Below are 25,087 nucleotides of genomic sequence, written 5' to 3' on the forward strand. Positions count from 1 at the left end.
GCTTTGTGCTGAATACCATTGAGCTCCTCGAGAGTTGTGGAGCTTTACTCATTCAACCCATCATTGTTTTAATTTGGGAAAAGATGGCAGCCAACTTTGATATTTACAGCAAAGTTATGGATAGACATTCAGACTTATGGATGCTCAATGGGTCTGTAGTTTAAATGAAAAGTGAACACAGTCTAAATGTTCACACTTCGCATCTGGGATAATCAATTTGACTTGTTTTATCTAAAATAAAAGGTCAAAAGATGACTTTGTGGGATGTACAAAGCCAAATATAGAATCTAACACAGACTGGAAAGGTGGCTGTGGGTGTGCCATTGAAGGCGGTAATGCTGCAATTGAATTGCAGCCAGGATGTTAATCCATGTTTCTCCAGAGGGTGGCACTGTAATCTCCCCACATGAAAAAACAATGGGGGGTATTCTTATGGCTCAATACCTGACTGGAAAACTGATGGAACAAATCACCTGCCACTTATGGAGCTATTTATATCTGATGTCAAAGAACAGAACAGCACAGCGCAGTATCAGGCCCTCCAGCCCACCAGGCCTGTGCCAACGCATGATGCCTTTCTAAACCAAAGACCTTTTGTCTCTACCCAGTCCGTATCCCTCTATTCCCTGCCTACTCATGGATCTGTCAGGATGCCACTTAAATGTTGCTATTGTATCTGCTCCTGCCACCCCCTCTGGCAGCGCATCCCAGGCACTTACCACCCTCTGTGTAAAAACACTTACCTCCCGCATCTCCTTTAAACTTTCCCCCTCTTACCTTCAACTCAATGTCCCCCTCGTTAATGACATTTCTACCCTGGGAAATGGAATGGAAATGGAGCTGTTCGAGCACACAGGTGGGCAAACCCACTCTGCCAGTTTACCACCTGAGCTGCCAAGGTGAAATTACTCTGCAGGAGAAGGAGCCTCCCTCAGCCTCCTAAAATACAAACCAAGATCGTTTCAGCTCTGTACATCCAAGGTAAACAGGGCAGTTCCAGATCACTTATTGCCTCATTTAGAATCATAGATTTACACTTGCCTTCTGGAACGACCATTTTGGTCGGGCCTTTAGATAGGCTTCAAGCAACAAGTCACATGACTTGCAAATTAGAATCCAATTGGACCTCAATTGCAATTCTGAGACACAAATGAGTGGAGATTTTGCTGCACATCATCTACCTATTTGTTTCAGGCATTGCCAGGCCCAACCTTCAAGGAATCATGCAATAGAATGAAATAGAATCCCTACAATACAGAAAGAGGCCATTCAGCCCATCAAGCCTGCACTGACGACAATCCCACTCATTCCCTATCCCCATAACCCACATATTTACCCTGCTAAGCCCCCTGGCACTAGTGGTCAATTTAGCACGGCCAATCAATCTAACCCACACATCTTTGGACAGTGGGAGGAAACTGGAGTGTCTGGATGAAACCCATGTACATATGGGGAGAATGTGCAAACTCCACACAGATAGAGGTTGGCACTGTAAGGCAGCAGTGCTAACCACTGTGCCACCATGCCACCCTAAATGATCCATAACCTTTTGCATCAGAATATTCCCGCTGGCCACACAGAATTCCGGCTCACTGCTAGTCTGTTCCTGGGGCCACACTCGAATCACCTTCCACCTCTGCACCTCCAGATCAACCGACTGGCTTCCTACCCTCCCCAACCAGCTTCAGGGTCGACGCTGACTGCTTGCCCAGTTGTTTCAAGCAACATTTCAGAATGCCTCAGCCCTTATGACAGCAAGAACAGGCACTAGAAGTCAAACTCCACCCCGCCACACAGCCAGCCCAACTGAGCAATGCCACAGAAGGTTGATGAGTAGACGTGAATGTTGCACAATGCATTTTTTTTTAAACAGTGCGTCTCGGCTGCTCATTAAAATAAGTAACTGCCTGAAAACAATTACTGCTGAGGCGCTACCCATTGAGAAGATCCACAAGTTTGCAATTTAAGAAACAGAAGGAAAACTCACAAATTCCTCCGTGTTGCTATTTTTGGAATTCATCAGTTAAATCTCACTGGGAACACAGGGTACTGTTCTATCATCTTGATGTGCAAACCAAGTTTGTAATTGATGATGCTGAACACACTCTGTACTGCTAAACTACTGATACTTCAATCATTTCAACATCCTCACCAGCCCACTGCTGCTTCCACTCTGCTGAGAGATCAATAAGTTGGATTCACAGTGAGCTTAAAGAGACAACAGCTTCCCTGCCTTTCTTGTAAATGACTCAAAGTCATATGCCAGGAAAGTTCCTTTGGGATTTTCACGACTGTACGCTTAGCGCAATTTCCTGCTTGAATCATACAGTGCAGAAAGAGTCGAGTCTGCACCAAACACAATCCCACCCAGGCCCTACCCTCATATCCCTACATATTGTACCCACTAATCCCTCTAACCTATGGATCCCTGGACACTAAGGGGCAATTTTCTTAGCACGGTCAATCAACCTAACGCGCACATCTTTGGACGGAAACTGGGGTACCTGGAGGAAACCCGTGCAGACACCAGGAGAATGTGCAAACTCCACATAGACAGTGACCCGAGCAGGGATCGAACCCTGGGCCCAGGAGCTGTGAAGCAGCAGTGCTAACCACTGTGCTACCGTGCCGCCCCATGATTGGGAGATCACGGTGGCGCAGTGGTTAGCATGCTGCCTCACACCGCCCGGGACCTGGGTTCGATTCCCGGCTCAGGTCATTGTCTGTGGGGAGTCTGCATGTTCGCCCCATGTCTGCATGGGTATCCTCCAGGTACTCCGGTTTCCTCCGACAGTCCGAAAGACATGCTGGTTAGAACATAAGAAATAGGAGCAGGAGTAGGCCATCTAGCCCTTCGAGCCTGCCCCGCCATTCAATAAGATCATGGCTGATCTGAAGTGGATCAGTTCCACTTTCCCGCTTTCTCCCCATAACCCTTAATTCCCTTGTCTGTCAAAAACCTATCTACCCGTGACTTAAATATATTTAGCGAGGTAGCCTCCACCACTTCAAGGAGCAGAGAATTCCAGAGATTCACCACCCTTTGAGTGAAGAAGTTCCTCCTCAACTCCGTTCTAAACTGCGCCCACCCTTATCTTGAGGCTGTGCTCTCTAGTCCTGCTATCCTTTCTGAGCGGGAAGAATCTCTCTACCTCTACCCTATCCATCCCCTTCATTATCTTATACATCTCTATAAGATCCCCCCTCATCCTTCTAAACTCCAACGAGTACAGACCCAGTCTATTTAGTCTCTCTTCATAGTCCAACCCCCTCATCTCTGGTATCAGCCTAGTGAACCTCCTCTGCACTCCCTCCAAGGCCAAAATATCCTTGCGCAAGTGCGGCGACCAAAACTGCACGCAGTACTCCAGCTGCGGCCTCACCAGTGCCCTGTACAGTTCCACTAGCCATGGGTTAGGTGCACCAGCCATGCTAAATTCTCCACCAGTGTATCTGAAAAGGCTCGGAGTGTACAAATGGCCTTATTCTGCACTACAGGAGTTCTGTAAAATGGGATGTGGGCTGGTGTGTACCAGTTATACAGGAAAATTGATAGTGTAAACAACTCGGGTACCAAGCTCAGGTTAGGCCATGTTTCCAGCTGAGTGTCCCAAACATCTGACAACACAATTCTATATTTACACGCACAAATTGCAGTGCAAGTATAATTTGGTGCAATGGAATTTAAACGTAAATCTTCAGAAGCTGCTGCAACCTCTGTAATGGGTGCACCACTACTGTAACAAACAGACCTATTAGTACAACAAAACAGTCGCAAGAAATGAAAAAGAGTCCCCTTGAAGAATGGAGGATAGTTACATATTCCCATTGAAGGTTATTGTAGGCAAGCTCTTCACTCATGAGTGCACTCAGGTATGAGTTGTAAAAATGATTTACGTTACTTTCACAAGTACCTGCAAATTATGAAATAATGCTATGTCAAGCGGGAAGCAGACAAAACCAAAACGCTGATGGCTTATGCACCCCAATCTATTTTGGTAGAGATACAATCTGCAGATTGCACTGACAAATGACTTTGCCTTAATATTATTCCAGCAAAAATGGATGATACTGGATGACAAGCTTGAGCAGCATACCCCGTGTGAGAGAGGAAAAATAGTTATCGAGTATTGCAGTTGCAATTTTGATATATCAGGCCGAATTATGTTGATTGAAATCTCTATTTGAAGACTCCTGTCAACTATTCTGCTTGTCGCCCACAACCTGCATCATTTGATGAAATTCTGTTCATTTATCCAGTATCGTGTGTGCTTAATCATAGCAAAGAGATCAGTGAAGCTTTCAGAGGATCGGCTCTGGATGTTCATGCATGTCACACAAACAAGGCCGCTATCAGATGAAGAGTTTCATTTTTGGAAGAGAGAAATCCAATAGCGGAGTGCATGTTTGAGACTTTAACCTGCCGCTTCCTAAAACCCATCTGAAGTGGGGCAGCACGGTGGCACAGTGGTTAGAACTGCTGCCTCACAGCACCAGGGACCCGGGTTCAATTCCTGGCTTGGGTCACTGTCTGTGTGGAGTTAGAACATAAGAACATAAGAAATAGGAGCAGGAGTAGGCCATCTAGCCCTTCGAGCCTGCCCCGCCATTCAATAAGATCATGGATGATCTGTCGTGGCTCAGTTCCACATTCCCGCCCTCTCCCCATCACCCTTAATCCCCTCTCTTATCAAAAACCCATCAATCCGTGTCTTAAAAATATTTAGCGAGGCAGCCTCCACCACTTCAACGGGCAGAGAATTCCAGAGATTCACCACCCTTTGAGTGAAGAAGTTCTTCCTCAACTCCGTTCTAAACCGCCCCCCCTTTATCTTGAGGCTGTCCCCCCTAGTCCTACTGTCCTCTCTGAGCGGGAAGAGTCTCTCCACCTCTATCCTATCCATCCCATTCATCATCTTATACGTCTCAATGAGATCTTCCCTCATTCTTCTAAACTCTAACGAGTACAAGCCTAGTTTATTCAGCCTCTCCTCATAGCTCAACCCTCTCAACTCCAGCGTCAGCCTAGTAAACCTCCTCTGCACTCCCTCCAAGGCCAAAATATCCTTGCGTAAGTATGGCGCCCAAAACTGCACACAGTACTCCAGCTGCGGCCTCACCAATGCCCTATATAGCCGCAGCAAGACCTCCCTACTTTTATATTCAATCCCCCTCGCGATGAAGGCCAGCATCCCATTCGCCTTCCTGACCACCTGCTGCACCTGCAAGCTGGGTTTTTGCGACTCATGCACAAGGACCCTGAGAGTTTGCACGCTCTCCCTGTGTTTGCTTGGGTTTCCTCCGAGTGCTCTGGTTTCCTCCCACAGTCCAAAAGATTAGGTGCATTAAGCTTAGATGCATTGACCCAAACAGACACCGGAGTGTGGCAACTAGGTGAGTTTCACAGTAACTTCATTGTAGTGTTAATGTAAGCCTTACTTGTGATTAATAAATAAACTTTTTTTAAAAACTTTTAAGCGTCGCCAAGATGGTTTAGTGGTGCACAAATGAAGAAAACTCTGGGACAGATAATTCTGGTAGTACTCCAGCTGCATTCTCAGACATAATTAAAAGATCCCGTGACAGAATTACAAAGAAGAACAGGGTAAAGAATTCTTGGCCAACATTTATCCTTCAACTAACATCATTAAAACAAATGATCTGATCAATATCTCACTGCTTTTTGGATCTTGCTGTGCGTGCATTTACTGCTGTACTTTTACATTCCAACAGCATTTCAAAAATACTTAATTGGCTGTAACCAGGCTCTACATAAATGCAAAGCTTTTGTATTCAGTAATCAAGATTCATTTTATTCAATGAATGCGCTTTAATTTTGATGATGAGCACTTCCCAGGATATTGGGAGTATTGGCGGAATTCTCCCATGCCCCCACCAGTGACATCAATGACGGGTGGTGGCGGGAGAACTTGGTGGGAGGCCCAAACATTACAGACCAGGATCTTCCCACCCACCATGCCCGATTCACACGCCAGTCCAGAACATGTCTGGATCAATGGGACGTGCAAAAGTCAGGACTTACCTGAAGGTGACCTGGGGGCTCCGTCTCGAGTTTGGGATGGAGACCTCTGGTGAGCCTGGACCCTAGAATGCCACAGGAGGACATCTCAGGTGGATATTCCAGCCTCTGTGTGCTCCTGGAGATCCACCTTCTTTCTTCAATGTTGGGTCAATGACGTTGGGCACCTTTTCAATATGGCCTCCAGGTATGACAGCAGGATGATCAACCCTGCGTCACCACAGCAGATGGCACAAAACTCACCAGATGCATATCAATTACGCTGGGGATAGAAAACATGGTGTGGGTTTCCTATCATCTTCTGCAATGGGCAACACTCCGTGTCCCAGTCTCCACCAGGGGGCTTAGTCCCAAATGGGAGAATTCCACCCTATGCTTCTGCTGGGTCTCTGATCCCCTGTTCAATGGCTTATATTGTAAAGTAATGTTGCTCAGTTTGTAGCCCATTGCTCATGGTCTCTGATACCTGCTGTATCTGTGACTGGCCGACATGTTTTCTCAGACTCAGCTTTGGACCAGTTCCTGGCCAAGCATTAACAGTCCTGGAGCAAAATACCTCACTACTTCTGGATCTTATATCAACTTCCAACTTCACCATCATCCTTTTTTCTACCCACAACTGATTTTGTACATGTCCCTGGAGCTTCACTCCCACAGATACCCCTCGAACAGTGTCCCTGTAAAACCTTTTGGGATATCTTTCTCCTGGTCGCTCTGCTATTTGCAGCATGACTGGCACCAGGAGAGAAGAAGTTAGGGCTTGGGATTGACAATTGCTGAAGAGTCACTACCCCCAGAGAGTAATTTTGGGGTTGGACATGAAGCACAGAGAGCAGGAGGGCACTTATCAGTGCCACTGATGTAACTGATTGTATCACAGCTTGGTATGGCTCCTGTTCTGTCCAAGGCCGCAAGAAACTACAAAGAGACATGAACGTAACCCAGTCCATCACGCAAACCAGCCTCCCATCCATTGACTCTGTCTGCACTTTCTACTGCCTCGGAAAAGCAGCCAGCATAACCAAGGACCTCACGCATCCTGGACATTCTCTCTTCCACCTTCTTCGTTGGGATAAAGATACAAAAGTCTGAGGACGTGTACCAACTGACTCAAGAACAGCTTCCTCCCTGCTGCCATCAGACTTTTGAATGGACCTACCTTGTATTAAGTTGATCTGTCTCTACACCCTAGCTATGACTGTAACACTGCATTTTGCACTCTCTTGTTTCCTTCTCTATAAGTGGTATGCTTTGTCTGTGTAGTGCGCAAGAAACAATTCTTTTCATTGTATACTAATACGTGTGACAATGATAAATCAAATCAAACTAATGCACAGTGGAGAGTAAGAAAGAGAGGCTTGCTCTCTCAAGATTACAGACACTTTGGTGGTCAATTTTTGGACTGGGTCTGTCCTAAACCACAGACAACAAAGGGATGTAAATGAAGTCAGCCTCCCACCCATTTACCCTGTCCACACTTCCCGCTGCCTCAGAAAAGCAGCCAGCATAATCAAAGTCCCCACGCATCCCGAACATTCTCTCTTCCACTCTCTTCCATCGGGAAAAAGATACAAAGGTCTGAGGTCACGTAGCAGCAGACTCAAGAATAGCTTCTTCCCTGCTGCCATCAGACTTTTGAATGGACCTACCTTATATTAAGCTGATCTTTTTCTACACCCTATCTATAACTTTAAAACTATATCCTTTCTATATCCTTTTAACACCATATCCTTTCCTTTCCTTCTCTGTGAATGGTTTTCTTTGTATAGTGTGCAAGAAGCAATATTTTTCACAGTATACTGACACGTGACAATAATAAATCAAATCAAATCAAAACAAAACTTGCGATCATTAAAAATAGTGAAGTTAGCAGTAGACCACCATATTGCACTGTGTTCACCAGAGTAGTTACATTCTAGATTCACAAATAGCTCAAACTGAAGAATGGCTGGAAGTGGAAAACACAGCAATTCTTGAGGGAGCAACAAGAAAAATAAGATTCCGAGTGCTTGTGTACCATGAATAGCTGCTGTTTATGAAGTGGTATTGTCAACTGTCTTGGGACTGGTTTTGAGATTTCACATTGGATCAAAATTGGAAAAGAAAAGATATCTAATGTTGAGAAGTATAAATTGCTCCAGTGTTTTGATATTCATCCCTTTAAGAGGGAAGCAAATATGAATCAAATTATAAATAAAATCATAAGGCACTCACGCTGGCATTCCTTGCAACATTTCCCTTCCACGTAGACGGGAGCGTTACCCGGAGGACAATTCTCAGGAGGGCAGATCAACTTCTTGCACTGGACTGTTCCATTCTGGGGAAAACATTGTGATGCTCTATAAAGTCTCACTTCGTTAGACATCAGCATCAATGCATTATTAACAATTGCAATAATTCTTCACGCATTTATACATATCTGTGCATCTCTTGGCTCCCTTGGCTCAACATAATTGCTTACAAGAGGCCCCCTGGCCTATTCCATTGCAGCTTTACATCCCTTCTCTAATCCTTTAAGTATGCAACTCCAGCCCTGTGTGGATTACCACTCACTTATCACTAACATTGGCAAGAGAATCACCACCATCTTGCCCCTGCTGTCTTCAATCCGTGCCTTAAACCCCTCCATCCTTCTGCTTTGTTCCTCTGCAAAATCCATATTTCTTTGAACCAAGGTGTCTCCCAGTCCTTATCCTGTGATGCACTGCCCAATCCTTTATTCCTTTTATTCTTTGTGAACATCCTGGGACATTTTCAAACTGGTGTTAAATGGAAATTTCTGTGGCCTACTGAAAATTATCAATGAGTGGAGTCTGTGTGGAGTTTGCACATTCTCCTCATGTCTGCGTGGGTTTCCTCCGGGTGCTCCAGTTTCCTCCTACAGTCCAAAGACATGCAGGTTAGGTTGATTGGCCATGCTAAAAATAACCTCTTAGAGCCCTGAGATGCATAGGTTAAAGGAATTAGCGGGTAAATATGTAGGGATATAAGGATAGGGCCTGGGTGGGATTGTGTCGGTGCAGACTCGGTGGGCCAAATGGCTTTTTTCGGCACTGTAGGGTTTCTATGATTTTATGAGTGGGTGGAGGAGAGGATATTCCCCCCAGTGCATTTAATTTTCCCGGCATTGCGGGATGTGATCGCACCGGAGTTGGGGAAAGAGTCACCAGGCTGGAACATTTAAGTTATGAAGAGAGGTTGGATAGGCTTGTTTTCACTGGAGCAGAGAAGACTGAGGGGCGACCTGATTGAGGTGTACAAGATAATGAGGGACATGGGCAGAGTGGATAAGGAGCAACTGTTCCCCTTAGTTGAAGGGTCAGTCACGAGCTCAAGGTGAGGGACAAGAGGTTTAGGGGAGATGTGAAGATTACCCAGAGGATGTTGACGGTCTGGAATGTGCTGCCTGGGAGGGTGGCAGAGGCGAGTTACCTCACGTCCTTTAAAAAGTACTTGGATGAGCACTTGGTACATCACGACATTCAAGGTTTTGGGCCAAGTGCTGGCAGATGGGATTAGACAGAAATTCGGGTGTTTTTAATGCGTCGAAGGGCCAAAGGGCCATCTTTTCTGCATTAAATGATTCTATGCTCTGTTTTTGATATCACCTCATATACCAAGCAAGACAATTCTGCAGATGGAAAGTGGGAGAATGCAAAACAAAGCAAGAGTCAGTTTTCCCCACTGTTCTCTGATAAAAGAGGCAGTGTTGCTGGTTACCTTGCATGTGCAGTTCCTACAGCCATCTGCCCAGTACACCGATTCTCTGTAGATCCTGCCCTTCACCTTACAGCTCTTCTCACAGTAACAATGGTCCAAACTGTTCATCTTCTCCTCAGCGTAAGATAGCTGTGTGAACATTTCAATTCAGATTGAGTCATCATAATCCCTTGCAAATACGCAGGTGGGTATTTTTAAAGCAGAAAGGTTTTGACTGCTGAGAGGGAGCTGCTTCCTGAAATTGTGATATTCAGATTATGTTCTGATGAAGCCTCCTTGTCAGGCCAGATTAAAACCACTCAAAATTGCCACGTTCAAAGCAAATTAAAAAGTCTCCTGGTAGCATGGAACTTGAATATTGTTGAAAAGAGAGGTATGTTGCTGAACCTTTTTGTCTTGAACTTATCAGGACAAATGCAGGAACACCAAATTTCAAACAATCACAAAAATTTATACTACTGGAAAAAAAAGGCTGATTGGTTGGTGAGCCAGCTCTGATTGACCAAGGTATTGCTGTGCAGAAAGCAGCAATGGTGGCACCGTGGCACAGTGGTTAGCACCGCTGCCTTCCAGCATCAGGGACCCAGGTTCAATTCTAGCCTCAGGTGACTGTCTATGTGGAGCTCACACATTCTTCCCATGTCTGTATGGGTTTCCTCCAACAATCCAAGGATGTGTGCGGATTAGGTGGATTGGTCATGCTAAAATGTCCCTTACTGTCGGAAGATGTATGGGTTGGGGGATTGGTGGTAAATATGTAGGGATAGGATGGGGGTTCTAAAAGGTTGTCCCTTTACTCGGAGGCTGTGCCCATGGATCCTAGTCTCCCCGACTAATTGAAACATCTTCTCCATGTCCACTCTCTTCAGATGATATAAAAAGCTAATACCCATGATGGTGACCAGGGAGTTCTTGGGTAGTTCCAAAAACCAACCTGTTTCCTTTTAGGAAAGGAAAGATGCTGTCCTCATCCTATCTGACTTCAGACACTCAGCAATTGCTTAATTGCTCTCTGAATTGGCCTAGTAAGTCAGTGGCATTCAGGAAGATCGCTCACCACCATCTTTTCAAGGGCAATTGGGGACGGGCAATAAATGCTAGGCTTGCCAGGGATGCCCACACATCCTGTGCATAAGAAAATCTCAAGTCTCACTTGTAATTACAGCAAGCAGCCTATTTTATTGAGCTCAGAGCAATATAACTGATCCCAGACACAAAAACTATCAGTAGTGCTTCCACACTACAGAAGGGATTATTTTGTATTTCTGATACAAGATATTACATTATAAACTGATCAACTTGGGAACCGGGGTACTTCAGTCAAGCTTCAAGGCGTTTTACAATTTGCTTTGTTTTAATTGGTTTCAAACATTAACTCAGAACAACAATTTACCAAGAACAACGAGATAACAGAATAATTGACTGTAAGAGGATCTCAACAGAAAATAATTGAAACCCAAAAGATTGCCAAATCATCAGTCTACTCCAGAAGTAACCATTAATGACTGTACTGCAGTCAACAAACACCTGGAAACAAGACTGAAATTATCTGGCCCTTCCCGCCAGCGGGATCTTCCAATCCCACTGATGGTAAGACACCCTCCCATATCCAGTGGCAGGTTCCCCAGATGCAAGACCATGGGGGAGAAATCCCAAAGACTGGTAAATCCTGCTGCCAATCTATGGTATGCTGCCTCCATTGTCAGAAGGTATGCTGCAGGGAGGGTTGGGGAGTCAGAAAATCCTCTCTAAGTCTCCTAATATTCTTAATTCATAAGGCTCGCTGAATAAATCAGGGAATATACATTTTTAGGCAGGATTTTCTGATCGCACTTGCCCCAAGGCCAGAAAATCCTGCCTGAGGTCAACAAACCTTTGCATGGTCTGTGCTCAGCCCACTACAATTCCCATGGTGGGTGGGATGGGAAAGTTCCGCCCTTGTTTTTCAATGTGGAAATAGATACTCAAAGATTTCATTCCATTATCCATTACACCAAGGTACAATACATTTGGCATTATTTGAAGAACAGAGGCCTCTCCCAGTCTTCTATCCTTCCTCTATCAATAAGGTCAAAAATAATCCTTGGTCACTCATCTCATTAACTGTGTGACTCACGCTGAATGGAACTTTCTCCTTTTTCACACACAGTGCTGACTGTAGCAGGAAACAGGGCACACAGCTCCCTGGCTAGCTGGCTTTCCTCATCACATTATTACACAAAACAAAATGGAGAATTGGCCCATGCTGTCAGGACGGGGTTGGCAGAAGCTAACAGTGCTGGGAATTGGGGTGCTGATTTTAAACAGCATCCCAATCTCTGATTTAAAATAAAAGGAACCTGCACCCTCCCCCACCACTTAATGGGCAATCCCCCCCTCCCCCCTCCATGGGCTCCATCTTTCCATCGATACGGAAAAGCCACCTCACTCCATGTTCCCTTCTCCTACAGACATGGTGTTGGATGTAACATGACCAATAGGAAAAAGATGTAAGGGTCAGCTCACCCAGTAAACCATGGAATCAATTACAGAGGGATGTAATAGTCAGCTGACCAGCTGAATCACTATAAATAAGGAACTATGTGGAATTGTGGGGAGCTTGGATTGGCCCAGGGTGAGGCCCCAAGCGAGGCCCCAAGTTTGGAGTAATGATGTTTCTTTATTAGACCCTTTCTTTGATTTATAAGTTGAAGTAAGTTTTATTGTATTTTGAAGAGTTCCTTCTGAAGAAACACTCCAGAGGAACCCCCCAGCACTGCCTCCTGGCATTACCTCCTGCCTGGCACCATGCCAAGAGGCAGCACGGGAGGGAGCATTGACAAATACAGGTGCAAAATCTCAGCCACTGTGCGGGAAAATGACTTCAGTTTGCTTAAATGTGGAGTAAACTGAAGGTGTAACAAGGTATTAAATCATTTCTTTGAATTAATTATTGGAGAAATTGATAATCTAAATATAAATGACCTTTGCTGATGTCTTGGCTAAAATATCTTGCAGTTCCATAATCTTCTGCACAAGTCCATGGAAATCGTTGCATGTTGGACAGGCTGGAACGATAGAGTTTTGAAAGCGAGAGTGCGTGATTCAAGACAAAGATAGTACTCGAGAAAACATTAAAACAGGAAACTCAAAATTAAAGACAGAAGTAGGCAATAGGTTGGTCAGAATTGGATTGGGAAAGGTTAACATATTAACTGTGATGCTATCACACCAGTTCTAAAGAAGGGTCTTGTTCATTACATGAATTTGTCTCAAAAACAGAAAATGTTGGAAAATCTCGGCAGGTCTGTGGGGAGAGAATAGAGCCAACGTTTTGAGACTAGATGGCCCTTCGTCAGCTCTGAGCACAGTGGGCACCCCCTCCAGAGGAACTGTTTGGACTGCAGGTATGGACCTCATTGCCCGCATAGCAGTCGCTGCAGACAACAGGGGCTCCCATCCCACCAGCTACAACGTACTGGCGAAGCTGGATAAATGGCGGCACAGTGCTTAGCACTGCTGCCTCACAGCACCAGAGACCCGGGTTCAATTCCGGCCTTGGGTCACCGTCTTTGTGGAGTTTGTACATTCTCCCCGTGTCTGCCTGGATTTCCTCTGGATGCTCCAGTTTCCTCCCACAGTCCAAAGCTGTGCAGGTTAGATTGATTGGCCAAGCTAAACTGACCCCAGTTTCAGAGACGTAAACAGGATAAATATGGATTTTTAACTTACAATTTTTCTCACATGTCAAATAAAACAGTCAGCATTGACAGGCTGTCCGACCATGGGGGCAAAATTTTACCTCACTCAACATCCCCACACGCGTCTTGTATCTATGTAACACTGGGTGTCCATTAAAAATGGGAAATTCTGGCTGTGTATTTGCACTCTTCCTAATCTGTGCAATATTGCAGCTAATTATAATCTCTGAGGGCAGCATGTGGCACAGTGGTTAGCATTGCTGCCTTACAGCACCGGACCCAGGTTCGATTCCTGGCTTGGGTCACTGTGTGTGGAGTTTGCACACTCTCACCATGTCTGTGTGGGTTTCCGCCAGGTGCTCTGGTTTCCTTCTACAGTCTAAAGATGTATGTGTTAGGTTGATTGGCCGTGCTAAACCGACCCCAGCACCAGGGAGATTAGCAGGGTAAATATGTGGGATTACAGGGATTGGGATTGTGGTCGGTACAAGGTCAATAGGCCAAATGGCCTTCTTCTGTAATGTCAGGATTCTATGATAACTGGGAATTTACTCATCTTAAGTGGCTGCCCACTCCTTGTTGTGGCACCCAATCCGGTTCTCACTTGCCACTGGGAAACTTCCTGGGAGGCAAGAATGTGTCGGGAAGTGTCCTGGCATGGCTGATCCCTATTTTCTCCACCGTTTCCTCCCATCCCCACTGCCTCCAACCCCACGTTCACCAGGCATTGAATGTCCAGCACATTAACTCTTGTTTTTCTTGCTCCACAGAGTGTTAGCAGTGATAGCACTGCTGCCTCACAGCTACTGCGATACCCAGGTTTGATTCCGTCCTCGAGTGACTGTCTGTGTGGAATTTGTATGTTCTCCCCATGCTTGAATCCGGTTTCCTCCCACACTCCAAAGGTGCACAGGTTAGGTTGATTGACTGTGCTAAATTATCCCTTGGTGTTCTAAGATGTGTCGATTAGGGGGATTAGCAGTGTGAATGCACAGGGTTATGGGGATAGGGCAGGGGAGGGGAGGGGGAGAGGGCCTGGGTGTAATGCTCTGTCAGAGAATCGGTGCAGACTCAATGGGCTGAATGGTCTCCTTCTACACTGTAGGGATTCTATAAGTTTCCAGCATCATCTACACTTACTTCCCCTGCAGAGGCTGTGCACACGCAACATTTTCTGATTCATAATGTCCCTGATAACATTTGATATCGTTGAACCCTCCCAACTGCAAATAAACAAGATTATAAAATACGATATTTACCCTGACATATTAAAAGTGCACATTGCTGCCAAATAGTTTTTAGTAATCATCTGACATCCTTTGTTTTATAAAGTGTGCAGATAATGGATGGAAAAAGAATGGCCAGGTTGGTGGCACTGATAGTCTTAGTTCTGATGATACCTTCCTCTGCATATTTTGACATTTCATTTCAGGTATGTACATACAAACAGACAGATACACACACACACACACACACACACACACACACACACACACACACACACACACACACATACAGCTGATATAATCATTATAAGGGTGGCACAGTGGTTCGTACTGCTGCCTCACAGTGCCAGGGGCCCAAGTTCAATTTCCCGCATGGAGTTTGCACACTCTCCCCGTGTCTGCATGGATTTCCTCTGGGTGCTCCGATTTCCTCCCACAGACCTAAAGACTGGTTAGGAGCATTGGACGTGCTAAACTTTCCCTCAGTGTACCCAAACAGACGCCAGAGTGTGGTGACTAGGGGATTTTCACAGTAACTTCATTGCATTGCTAACGTAAGCCTATTTGTGACACTAATAAATAAACTTAATCATACTTCGATTGAGGTCCGGGCATTGAGTTATATATCCCTGAGGCATCAGAAGAATCTGCACATCCTGCATCACACCCTGTGGAGAAAGAACATTTTCCAGAACATCAGTGCAGTGGACTCTAATATAATTCTTTATATTATTACATTCTTCAGTTACAGCTAGTCTAGGATTGTTCCCATTTCTTTGCTATTGTACAGATATAACTTCAATGAATTTTTTTTTAAATCCCTCAACAAAAGTCTGTAATTACTTTTTTAATCATTGCAAATGATCACTTCAAGTGAAATTTATGATTGAACTTTGGGAAATTGTAATGACCCCAGTGACGTCCATGAGGTTGGCCTCTTGAAGTATGAGCTCCCTGATTGAGGTAATGATTGTCTGCCCCATCAGGAGTCTTACCTGTGTATATATTGAGGGGTCTCAAGGTTAATTGGCTGTGGCAAATGCATGGGATTATGAGTTAGGGTGTGGGTAAGATGCTCTTTCAGAGAGTCGGCACAGAGTTGATGGGCCGAATGACCTCCCACTGCACAGTAGGCATTCGACAGCTTCTATTCTACAGGCACTCCGAATTCTAACTTTGTACCTGAAGAGCTCTTAGGAGTGGAATTGAGTTTGTGAATAATGGGAATCTGGTGAAGGGACACCAGCCACTCTGAGGAGTTATTTCAGTAATTAATCAGTGTTAATACAGAAAGGGTTAGACATTTTTGGGGAGAAAGTGATGTTGTGATCGCCCATTTCTCTGCTTAACATCAGCAGCAGGCTGTTAAATTTGGTGTTGCTATCTTCCACAGCCTGAACAGTGTCATAAGTGTCATGGACACCTTGGACGGGATTCTCCGGTCTCTTAGCCAAGGGAGGTAGCGAGTTGTTTGTTAGCAGCAGGATTCTCTGGTCCCATCAATGTGAATGGGAACTCCCATTGACTACACCCTACACCAGCAGGAAATCCGCAGGTGCGGGTACGCGCCGGTAGGACTGGCTGGAGAATTCCGGCCCATATTCTCACCTCAGTCATTTATTAGGTAGCCAGGCTGCCTGCCTGAAACAGGCGTTAGGCTCTTTAAATATAAAAACTGCATTCCTGCACTGGCAATGCATCGGAATACATGAGGTGCATTCATTTTTGTACATAGCGTCTGCATGGTCTCCCCAGTGTACCACGCTCCGGGACATCCTTTCTGGCAGCGTATCAGGTAGACAACATTGGCCGAGTTGCAAGAGTATGTACCGTGTACCTGGTGGATGGTATTCTCACGGTACGTCATGGTACATGATGGGAGACCATGCAGACGCTACGACAACGGATGAATGAACAATCACCAGGCAAGACTGTTCCCTTCCTGTTGGCGAACACGTCAGTGGTCACAGGCATTCGGCCTCTGACCTTCGGGTAAGCATTCTCCAAGGCAGTCTTCACAACACACGACAGCGCAGTCGCTGAGCAGAGACTGATAGCCAAGTTCCGCACACATGAGGACGGTCTCAACAGGGATCTTGGGTTCATGTCGCGCTATCCGTAACCCCCATGACTTGCCTGGGATTGCAAAACCTCACTTACTGCACTGTCTGGAGACAATACACATCTCTTTAACCTGGGCTTAATGCTCCTTCCACTCACATTGCTGGCCTCTTTAAGACTTGAATAGCAGGTTAGGTGTAAAGATTCACATTCTAATCAGTAATCTGTAAACTGTCTGTGCTGTTATATGTTCTGTCTGAGGCCAGAACTCTCCATTCATCTGACGAAGGGGCAAACCCCAAAAGCTTGCGAGTTTACTATCAAATAAATCGGTTGGACTTAAACCTGGTGTTGTCAGACTTGTGTTCACCCCAGTCCAACGCCGGCATCTCCACATCATGACTGCTATTCACAGAGCAGGCCACCCTTTCCAATACTCAGCGTGATTTTTTTCTTAAATGTCACCACTGGTTTATGCCCAAAGAAAATTATGAATTTTCTTCAAACTCTGGTTTTGTTACGTTGAGAAAAATACTGTCTCATTAAGTGGAGGATTGGAAAATCATTCTTGATTCAGGTATCCAGATCATTGCCGATAAACCAATCCCACTAAGTTCCTATTTAGTTATTATCGGCAAAGTAAAACAAGGGATGGCATGGTGGCACAGTGGTTAGCACTGCTGCCTCACAGTGCCAGGGTCCGGGTTCAATTCCCAGCTTGGGTCACTGTCTGTGTGGAGTCTTCACATTCTCCCTGTGTATGTGGGCATTTCCTCTACATGCTGTGGTTTCCTCCCACAGTCCAAACATATGCAGGTTAGGTGAATTGGCCAAGTCAAATTCTCCGAACAGGCACCAGCGTATGACGACTAGGGGATTTTCACAGTAACTTCATGGCAGTGTTAATCTAAGCCTACTTGTAACTAATAAATAAACTTCACCAATAAATAAACTTTGTGATGCGGAACAGAGATATACATTTTCAAACAATTGGTTTCTATCCATTAATAAAAATGTATTTTCACACTTAAGAGTATCGCGGTGGTAATATCATAACACACATCACCTTGAAAAGGCCATGAACATTGTTCCTTTGTCCCAGCCAAAATGTTGAGCCAGTTGGGATGTCCATACTCGGTCTTTCAATAACTCGTTCATAAATCCTACAAACAAAAACATGACATCCAAAATAAAGCATTACTAGAGTGTTTTGTGAATCCTGGTGAGTCTAATGGCTAAGAGAATGGATAAAATCATAGAATTCCTATAGTGAAGAAGGAGGTCATTTGGCCCATTGAGCTGGTACCAACAACAATCCCACCCAGGCCCTATCCCCTTAACCCTCGATATTTACCCTCCTATTCCCCCTGACACTAAGGGGCAATTTAGCATGTTCAATCCACACATCTTTGGACTGTGGGGGGAATCCAGAGCACCCATAGGAAACCCACACAGACACAGGGAGAACATGCAAACTCTGCACAGTCACCCGATGCTGGAATTGAACCTGGGTCCCTGGCATTGTGAGGCAGCACTGCTAACCACTGTGCCACTGTCCCACATATTTGTGTGTGATAGCATTGATTAAGGAGGGGGGAGTTCCCTTGGGGCTCCTCTAATCCTGACACCATAACTTCGAGGGAGGTTTAGTGTAAACCTTGCCCCAGGGCTTCCATTGCAGCAGAAGAGAGGAACTTTTCCAAGGGGGTTCACCCATCTCAAATTTACTCATTACTCATCACCTCATTAATCCTGATCCTGCAATCTCTGGGGAATAAAATTACCCCTCACTCTCCCAAAGGCTTTCATTATTGTAAAAATGTAAAACCTCTATTAGATGCCGTTTCATTCTTCTTTGTTCCATGTGAAAAAGCCCAGATTTTCAAATGCTTCTTCAAAAACCGATGACACATTACAATATTCTAAGAGCGCCTTTCAAGTTTTAGAATGTCTCACCCCTTCTGAGCTGTTAAATCAGACGAAATATTGCAGATGACAACTGAACTGGGTTAGTGTCTTTGATGGAATGACATCTTAAATGATGAATACCATGAAATGCTTTTTGTAAAAATTGAGAATTTTATAGCTCCATTTCTCATGTATTTTTAGAATGCTTTTAATAATTGAAATCTGATTATAATCATTGAGCTAATTCATCAGGCCCGCTTCAAAAAGAGCTTTCCACCCCCTGAGCGCTACCGTGAAGGTGGAAAAGGGTCAACAGCAAGATCGAGTGACTATCGTGGCCTCCACGTCACATATCAACCTGGCGTGGATATAATAGTGCCATTCCTGGCTCACTATCCTAACACCACCGTGGCAACCTTATCTGCACAGAGACAGCAGAGGCCAAGGGGAAGCTGTGCTGCCAGTTTCTCGGGATAGATAAGGATGGGCAAGAAATGAGCCCTGCCCACATTCTGCATCTCAAAATTTAGAAAAGTTAGTAAGCTGTCGGGATGTCCTTTTCTCTCAAGTGGGATGTCCTTCACAGGCTTATTATGTGGACTCTTTTGTGAATATATCATGGGATGTGGGGATGACTGCTGTAATGGTTATGGGATAATTTGACTTTCTAATTCAATATGGAATTGCCCATTTTAGGGGAAAATGAATGATCTGTAATAATAGTGTACATTTCTTTTCATTCATTCATGGGATATGGGCGACGCTGGCTGTCCAGCATTTATTGCCCATCCCGAGTTGCCTTTGGAGGGCAATTGAGAGTCAACCACATTGCTGTGGCTCTGGAGTCACATGTAGGTAAGGTGTCTCATAAGAACAGCAGATTTCCTTCTCTGAAGATATTAGTGAACCAGCTGGGTCTTTTCAACAATTGACAAAGGTTTCATGGTCATCGGTAGATTCTTAATTCCAGATTTTTTTAAATTCAGATTCTACCATCGGTGCGGGATGGTGGCACAGTGCTGCCTCACAGCACCAGGCACCCGGGTTCAATCCCATCTTCAGGTCACTCTCTGTGTGGAGTTTGTACATTCTCCCTGTATCTGTGGGTTTCCTTCAGGTGCTCCAGTTTCCTCCCACACTACAAAGCTGTGCAGGTTAGGTTGATTGGCCACCCTAAATTGACCATTAGTGTCAGGAGGCAATTAGCAGGGTAAATTCATGGGGATACAAGCATAGAGCCTGGGTGGGATTGTTGTCATTACAGACTCGATGGGCCAAATGGCCTCCTTTTCCACTGTAGGGATTCTATGGTCTGGTATGGTGGGATTCGAATCAGGATCCCCGGAGCATTAACTGAGTTTCTGGATAAATAGTCTAGCGATAATACCGTTAGGCCATTGCCTCCCCTAATGTTCAATCAATGGCAGTAAAATAAATGATCAAATTGATCAAATTGCCCATGTGCCATTAATGCCAATGGCTGTTACTCGTTGATGCAGTCCAGTCGCGTACAAGTCACCAGACATTCACAGGTTGAGTATTCCAACTACATCCACTTTCCCCATTTACTTACTTGTTACAGTCCACATATAAAATCAAGTGGGATGCACTAACGACCAGGGCAACCCGATGCCATTGGTCATCAGCCAAAGCATAGGGGAACACCTCCGTGTGGGACTGATGGCTGCCAGATCGATAGTGAAAACGCACTTCATTCCGATGGCCACTACTCTCCACCTCCAGGTACCTAGAAAAGATAGTATTCTTAAAACAAAGCCTGTAAACTCCAGAGATAATTCGTGGTGTAGAAATCAGGACTTGCCTCACAATCTCTTATTCCTTCCTGAGATGCCTTGTCTGTCTTGGTGTTTCTGTTCTCCTACTGTCCTTGTACTTTATTTTTGTAAAAGTCCATGTATGGCATCATCTGATCACTAATTCCTGATTAACTATATCCTCCCATCAACTCTTCTTAGCGTTGATATTAGCCTGTTCTTTAACTGGTTTCTTAATACTTATAAAAACAAGAAAGGATTACCAAAAGGTTTGTTGCATATTTTCACCATGTTTCTGTTGCTACATGACTGGCGCTAGCAAAATGTAATAATGCCAGAAACTTGTCCTAATAATAGTGCCTTTAGCACAGAGGAAGTTGTAAGATGTGTCAGCTCTATACTGCAATTGTACATAGAGTCTTGGTGAGCCAATTCCTGGGGGGCAATTTTGTAGAGTTTTGGTCTCTTTACCTCAGGAAGGGTACACTTGGCACAGACAAGTGAAACCAATCCTCACCGGACTGATTTCTGAGATGGAGGCACTGTCGTATGAGGAGAGATTGAGGAGACTGGGTCTGTATTCTCTGGAGTTTAGAAAACTGAGGGGTAATCTCATTGAGACACAAAGGGGGAGATTCTCCCAGCCCACTGTGCTAATTTAGCAGTGCAGAGAGCCAGGGGACTCAAGCAGAGGCTGTTTCGTGGTCTTTTTGCTGGGCGCAACCTCTGACTGGAAGTCAGAGGTGAGGAGGATGAGGGAATGTCCCCTGGGCATTGCCACCTTGGCAGTGCCAGCCCAGCCTGGCCTCTGGCACTGCCCAAGGGGCAAAGTGGCTATGCCCAGGAGGCACCTTGGAACTACCCACCAGGCATCAGGCAGTGCGACAGGGGTGAGGGCCTCTGGTGGAAGATCAGTGAGGTTGGGGGTTCTGTTGCTACTCTGCACTTAAGATCAGTGGCAGTGGGATGGATGCCAGCAATCGGGGCTGGGCTTGACGTTGGGCAGGGAGTCAGTCTGCCAAGGGAATCAGGGCTGTGGGGGTGGATGGGGCTTGTCAAGGCTGGCCCAGACATGTTCGTGGGGCCAGCAATCGGGCCGTGAGAGGGTCAGAGGGGCAGTGATGCGGGAGTCATGGTCAGCAATCGGGAGGCTGATAGTGCGGGGGCCATGCATATGTGCCAATCTCAGCACTGACAGAACAGCGCACGCGCAGTGGCTCACTCAGCGCTATGCTGCCCGTCTCTCCAGTGGAAATATGCCCCACCCGTTGATTTTCAGTGTGACTCTCGCAAGTGCTTTCTGCAGTGCACAATGTGGGAGATTCATTTTGAAACTCCCATTGAAAAGAAAAGAGTGATTTATCCCAGTTTGTATGCCAATTCAACACTTAGAATTTTTTTGGGAGAATCACCCCCAAAATTCTTATAGGGTCCAGCAGGGTGGACACGGGAAGGGATGGGGGAGGCCTGCTGGGAGGGTTGATCCAGATCATGGGCCGCAATTTCCGAATAATAAGTAGGCCGCCATGCAGAGAATGTTAAATCTTTGGAATTCTCTACCCCAAAGCTTGCGCGGGGTTTATCATTGAGGATGTTCAACTCATAGATTTCTACATAACAGCAAGCGATAATGCAAGAAAGCGGTGTTTTGAGGAGCTAACCCCTGTGCCATCATGCATCCCTCATGCCTTACCTCACCTCATCCGTCAGTGAAAATCTTGGCTACAAATTCAATTATCCCAGTGATGCCCTGATCTGCCTTTCATGCCCCATAGACTTTAACCAACTCTCCATCCTTCATTAGAGGATTTTCACAGTAACTTCATTGCAGTGTTAACGTAAGCCTACTTGTGACACTAATAAATAAGCTTTAAACTTTAAAATCCTGCATGCCAACTACCCTCTGTGCCTCATTGATCTATGTTGACTCTTTGTCAGTAAAATGAAGGAGGCTTCTGGAAGTGTAGTGGAGGACATGCTCCTGTCTCCATCAATGGAGATGAAGTTAAATGGTCAAGAGCTTCAAGGTTCTAGATGTCCAGATCATCAACAACTTGTCCTGGTCCCTCAACATTGATACTATAGCTAAGAAAGCCCATCAATGCCTTTACATTCTCAGGAGGCTAAGGAAATTTGGCATGTCCCTCATGACTCTCGACAGTTTTTATAGATCCACCATACTAAGTACTCTTTCTGGTTGTATCACAGCTTGGCATGGCTCCTGCTCTGCCCAAGACCACAAGAAGCTACAAAGAGTCATGATTGAAGCCCAGTCCATCACTCAAACCAACCTCCCACCCATTGACTCTGTCTACACTTCCCACTGCCTGGAAAAAGCAGCCAGCCTAATCAAGGACCCCACGCATCATGGACACACTCTCTTCCACCTTCTTCCATAGAGAAAAAGGTACAAAGGTTTAAAAGCACTTACCAATCAACTCAAGAACACCTTCTTTCCTGCAACTATCAGGCTTTTGAATGAAACTACCCCATATTAAGTTGACCTTTCTCTTCATCAGCAACTACAACACTATATTCCGTATCCTATCCTTTCTTTCTCCTCTATGTACTCTATAAATGCTTTGTCTGAATAATTTGCAAGGAACAATACTTTTCACTGTATCCCAATATATGTGACAATAATAAATCAATTCAAATCAATTCTATCCCAGCATAGCACTTGTGTATATTAATATTTCAGATAGAAGACTAAAAATATTAAGGTGAAGCCAATGGTGAGATTTTGGCATTAAAATCATAGAATTCCTACAGTGCAGAAGGAGGCCATTCAGCCCATTGAGCCTGAAACACCAACAGTTCCTTGCAGGTCCTATCCCTGTAACTCCACAGGAGACTGGGCTGGGCTATGTTAACAACTCTTTGTCATTTGTTGGGGTCTTGGACAGAGCAGGAGCCATAGCACGCTGTGATTCATCTGGAAAAGACGCTTTGCATAGTGCATCTGTAACCAGCTTAATCTCTGGCAACAAAACTGTTGTCGTGGAAAAACATCGCACAGCTAGCCGAGACAACAGGTTCTATACTCTGGGATTTCCACCAGCAGAAATATCATCTGGTGAATCCTTTGAGATTATTCTCAGCAATGCAAAGTCTAACATAACAACAATGCAGGAGAAACATAAAAGTCATGAAGCGTGCTTGACCCCAGGCTGCACCGTGTCTTCACTCTAATATATTGGGGATGAATCAGTTGTAAATCTCACTACCACGCAGACTATTCCTTCCATCCGATCCCACACATGTATATTAAAGGGATTAAGACTGGAGGCTGAAGCTATGGTGCACAATTCATATCTTCAAAAGGTTCCATATTAATTTATGGCTCATACCAAGTATCACATTCTGAGGATACAGTTGCTAAAATTTCCTTAATGAACCACAGATCTATTCTCAATAACCTGCTTGTAGTGAGATCATTAAATCTCCGGTGTGAGACACAGTACAGAACACACTCCGTTGGGTAACCCTTCCTCCATAGAGCATTCATTTTAAATATAATTGACACACTAGAGTGATTACAAGGCAGCGACTTAATCCCAGATGAGTAACAAACCATCAAATGATTTATTATGGAAGTCACCATGAGGCTCTATCAGCGCAATTATACCCAGGTAACCTTTAATCTTAAACTGGGTAAAACTTCTCTTCCAGTGAAAAAATCGGAGCTTGTCTGTTCTCTTCTCCATAATTAAAAGCCAACTAGTGAAATTGCAGAAAGATGAGGCTTTGAAATGTGTGATTTCTGCAATTGAAATGAGTAGGTCATTAACTACAGGGGAAAAGAAGCATTTCCCCCATTTTCTGCACAGTGCAATTTCTACCCCGAAGCAACGACAGCCAGGTTTCTCTCTTCCTCTGTGAAATCAATTTTTTATATCCATTATCCCCTCTCTAATCACTCTCGAGCTTCCATTATACTCTAGGTAATCACTCTCGGATTTCCATTATTTTATATGTAATAATCTCTGCAAGGTATCCATTATTCTGTATGCAATCAATTCCAGGCATTCATTATTGTATATGTAAGTGAGTCAAGGCATCCATTACTCTCTATGAGATCGATCCTAGATATCCATTATTCTCTATGTAATGGCTTTTCGATTTCCATTATTTTCCATACAATCACTCATAGGTAGCCAATATTGTCTATGCAATCAATCCTAGGTATCTACTGCTCCCATTGTAATCATTCCCAGATTTGCCTTATTATTTCAGCCAATCCATTTTAGAGATTTCACATTTTTGTATCAGGAATTGAAGTGCACAGAATTGAATTCTATTAATTGTGTTCCCTCCATTCTGTAGCCTTAGTTTTTGCCACTTACACAGTGCAGAAAAGGCCCTTCAGCCCATCAGGTCTGCACCGACAGTGACTACCACTAAAGGTGCACTAACCCTGAACTGGCAACCCTGGAATTATATGTGTTGATATGGATTTCCATTATAACTATTCCAAACTTCAAAGTAGATTATCTTTGTAATCCAAGATTAGGGAAATGTCATTATTTAATGTTAAACTTTAACAAAATTAGTATGAACCATAATTGTTTTAAATAACGGAATTATACTTTTTGGGCCATTATTGAATATTTGAAGAAATGCACAGGCTCTGTTGCAGAAGTATCTGGGGACTGAGCAAAAGGTTTTGAGAGGAAA

At 44.7% G+C, this 25,087-nt stretch overlaps 1 protein-coding gene across 1 annotated transcript in view; it reads right to left on the bottom strand.

Moving 5' to 3' along the window:
* LOC145344551 (protein kinase C-binding protein NELL2-like) overlaps positions 1 to 25,087 on the bottom strand; it is a 284,248-nt gene that overhangs the window by 202,324 nt on the left and 56,837 nt on the right. The window contains exons 4-9 of the mRNA XM_080191747.1: positions 20,209 to 20,382; positions 17,794 to 17,890; positions 15,262 to 15,334; positions 12,725 to 12,807; positions 9,761 to 9,889; positions 8,255 to 8,357 (exon numbers count right to left, since the gene is read on the bottom strand). Coding sequence (XP_080047873.1) covers positions 8,255 to 8,357; positions 9,761 to 9,889; positions 12,725 to 12,807; positions 15,262 to 15,334; positions 17,794 to 17,890; positions 20,209 to 20,382 — 659 coding nt within the window. The remainder of the gene's footprint in view (positions 1 to 8,254; positions 8,358 to 9,760; positions 9,890 to 12,724; positions 12,808 to 15,261; positions 15,335 to 17,793; positions 17,891 to 20,208; positions 20,383 to 25,087) is intronic.

Source organism: Carcharhinus amblyrhynchos, chromosome 6 (assembly GCF_965287045.1).
Source record: "Carcharhinus amblyrhynchos chromosome 6, sCarAmb.v2.hapA, whole genome shotgun sequence".
NCBI lineage: Eukaryota > Metazoa > Chordata > Chondrichthyes > Carcharhiniformes > Carcharhinidae > Carcharhinus > Carcharhinus amblyrhynchos.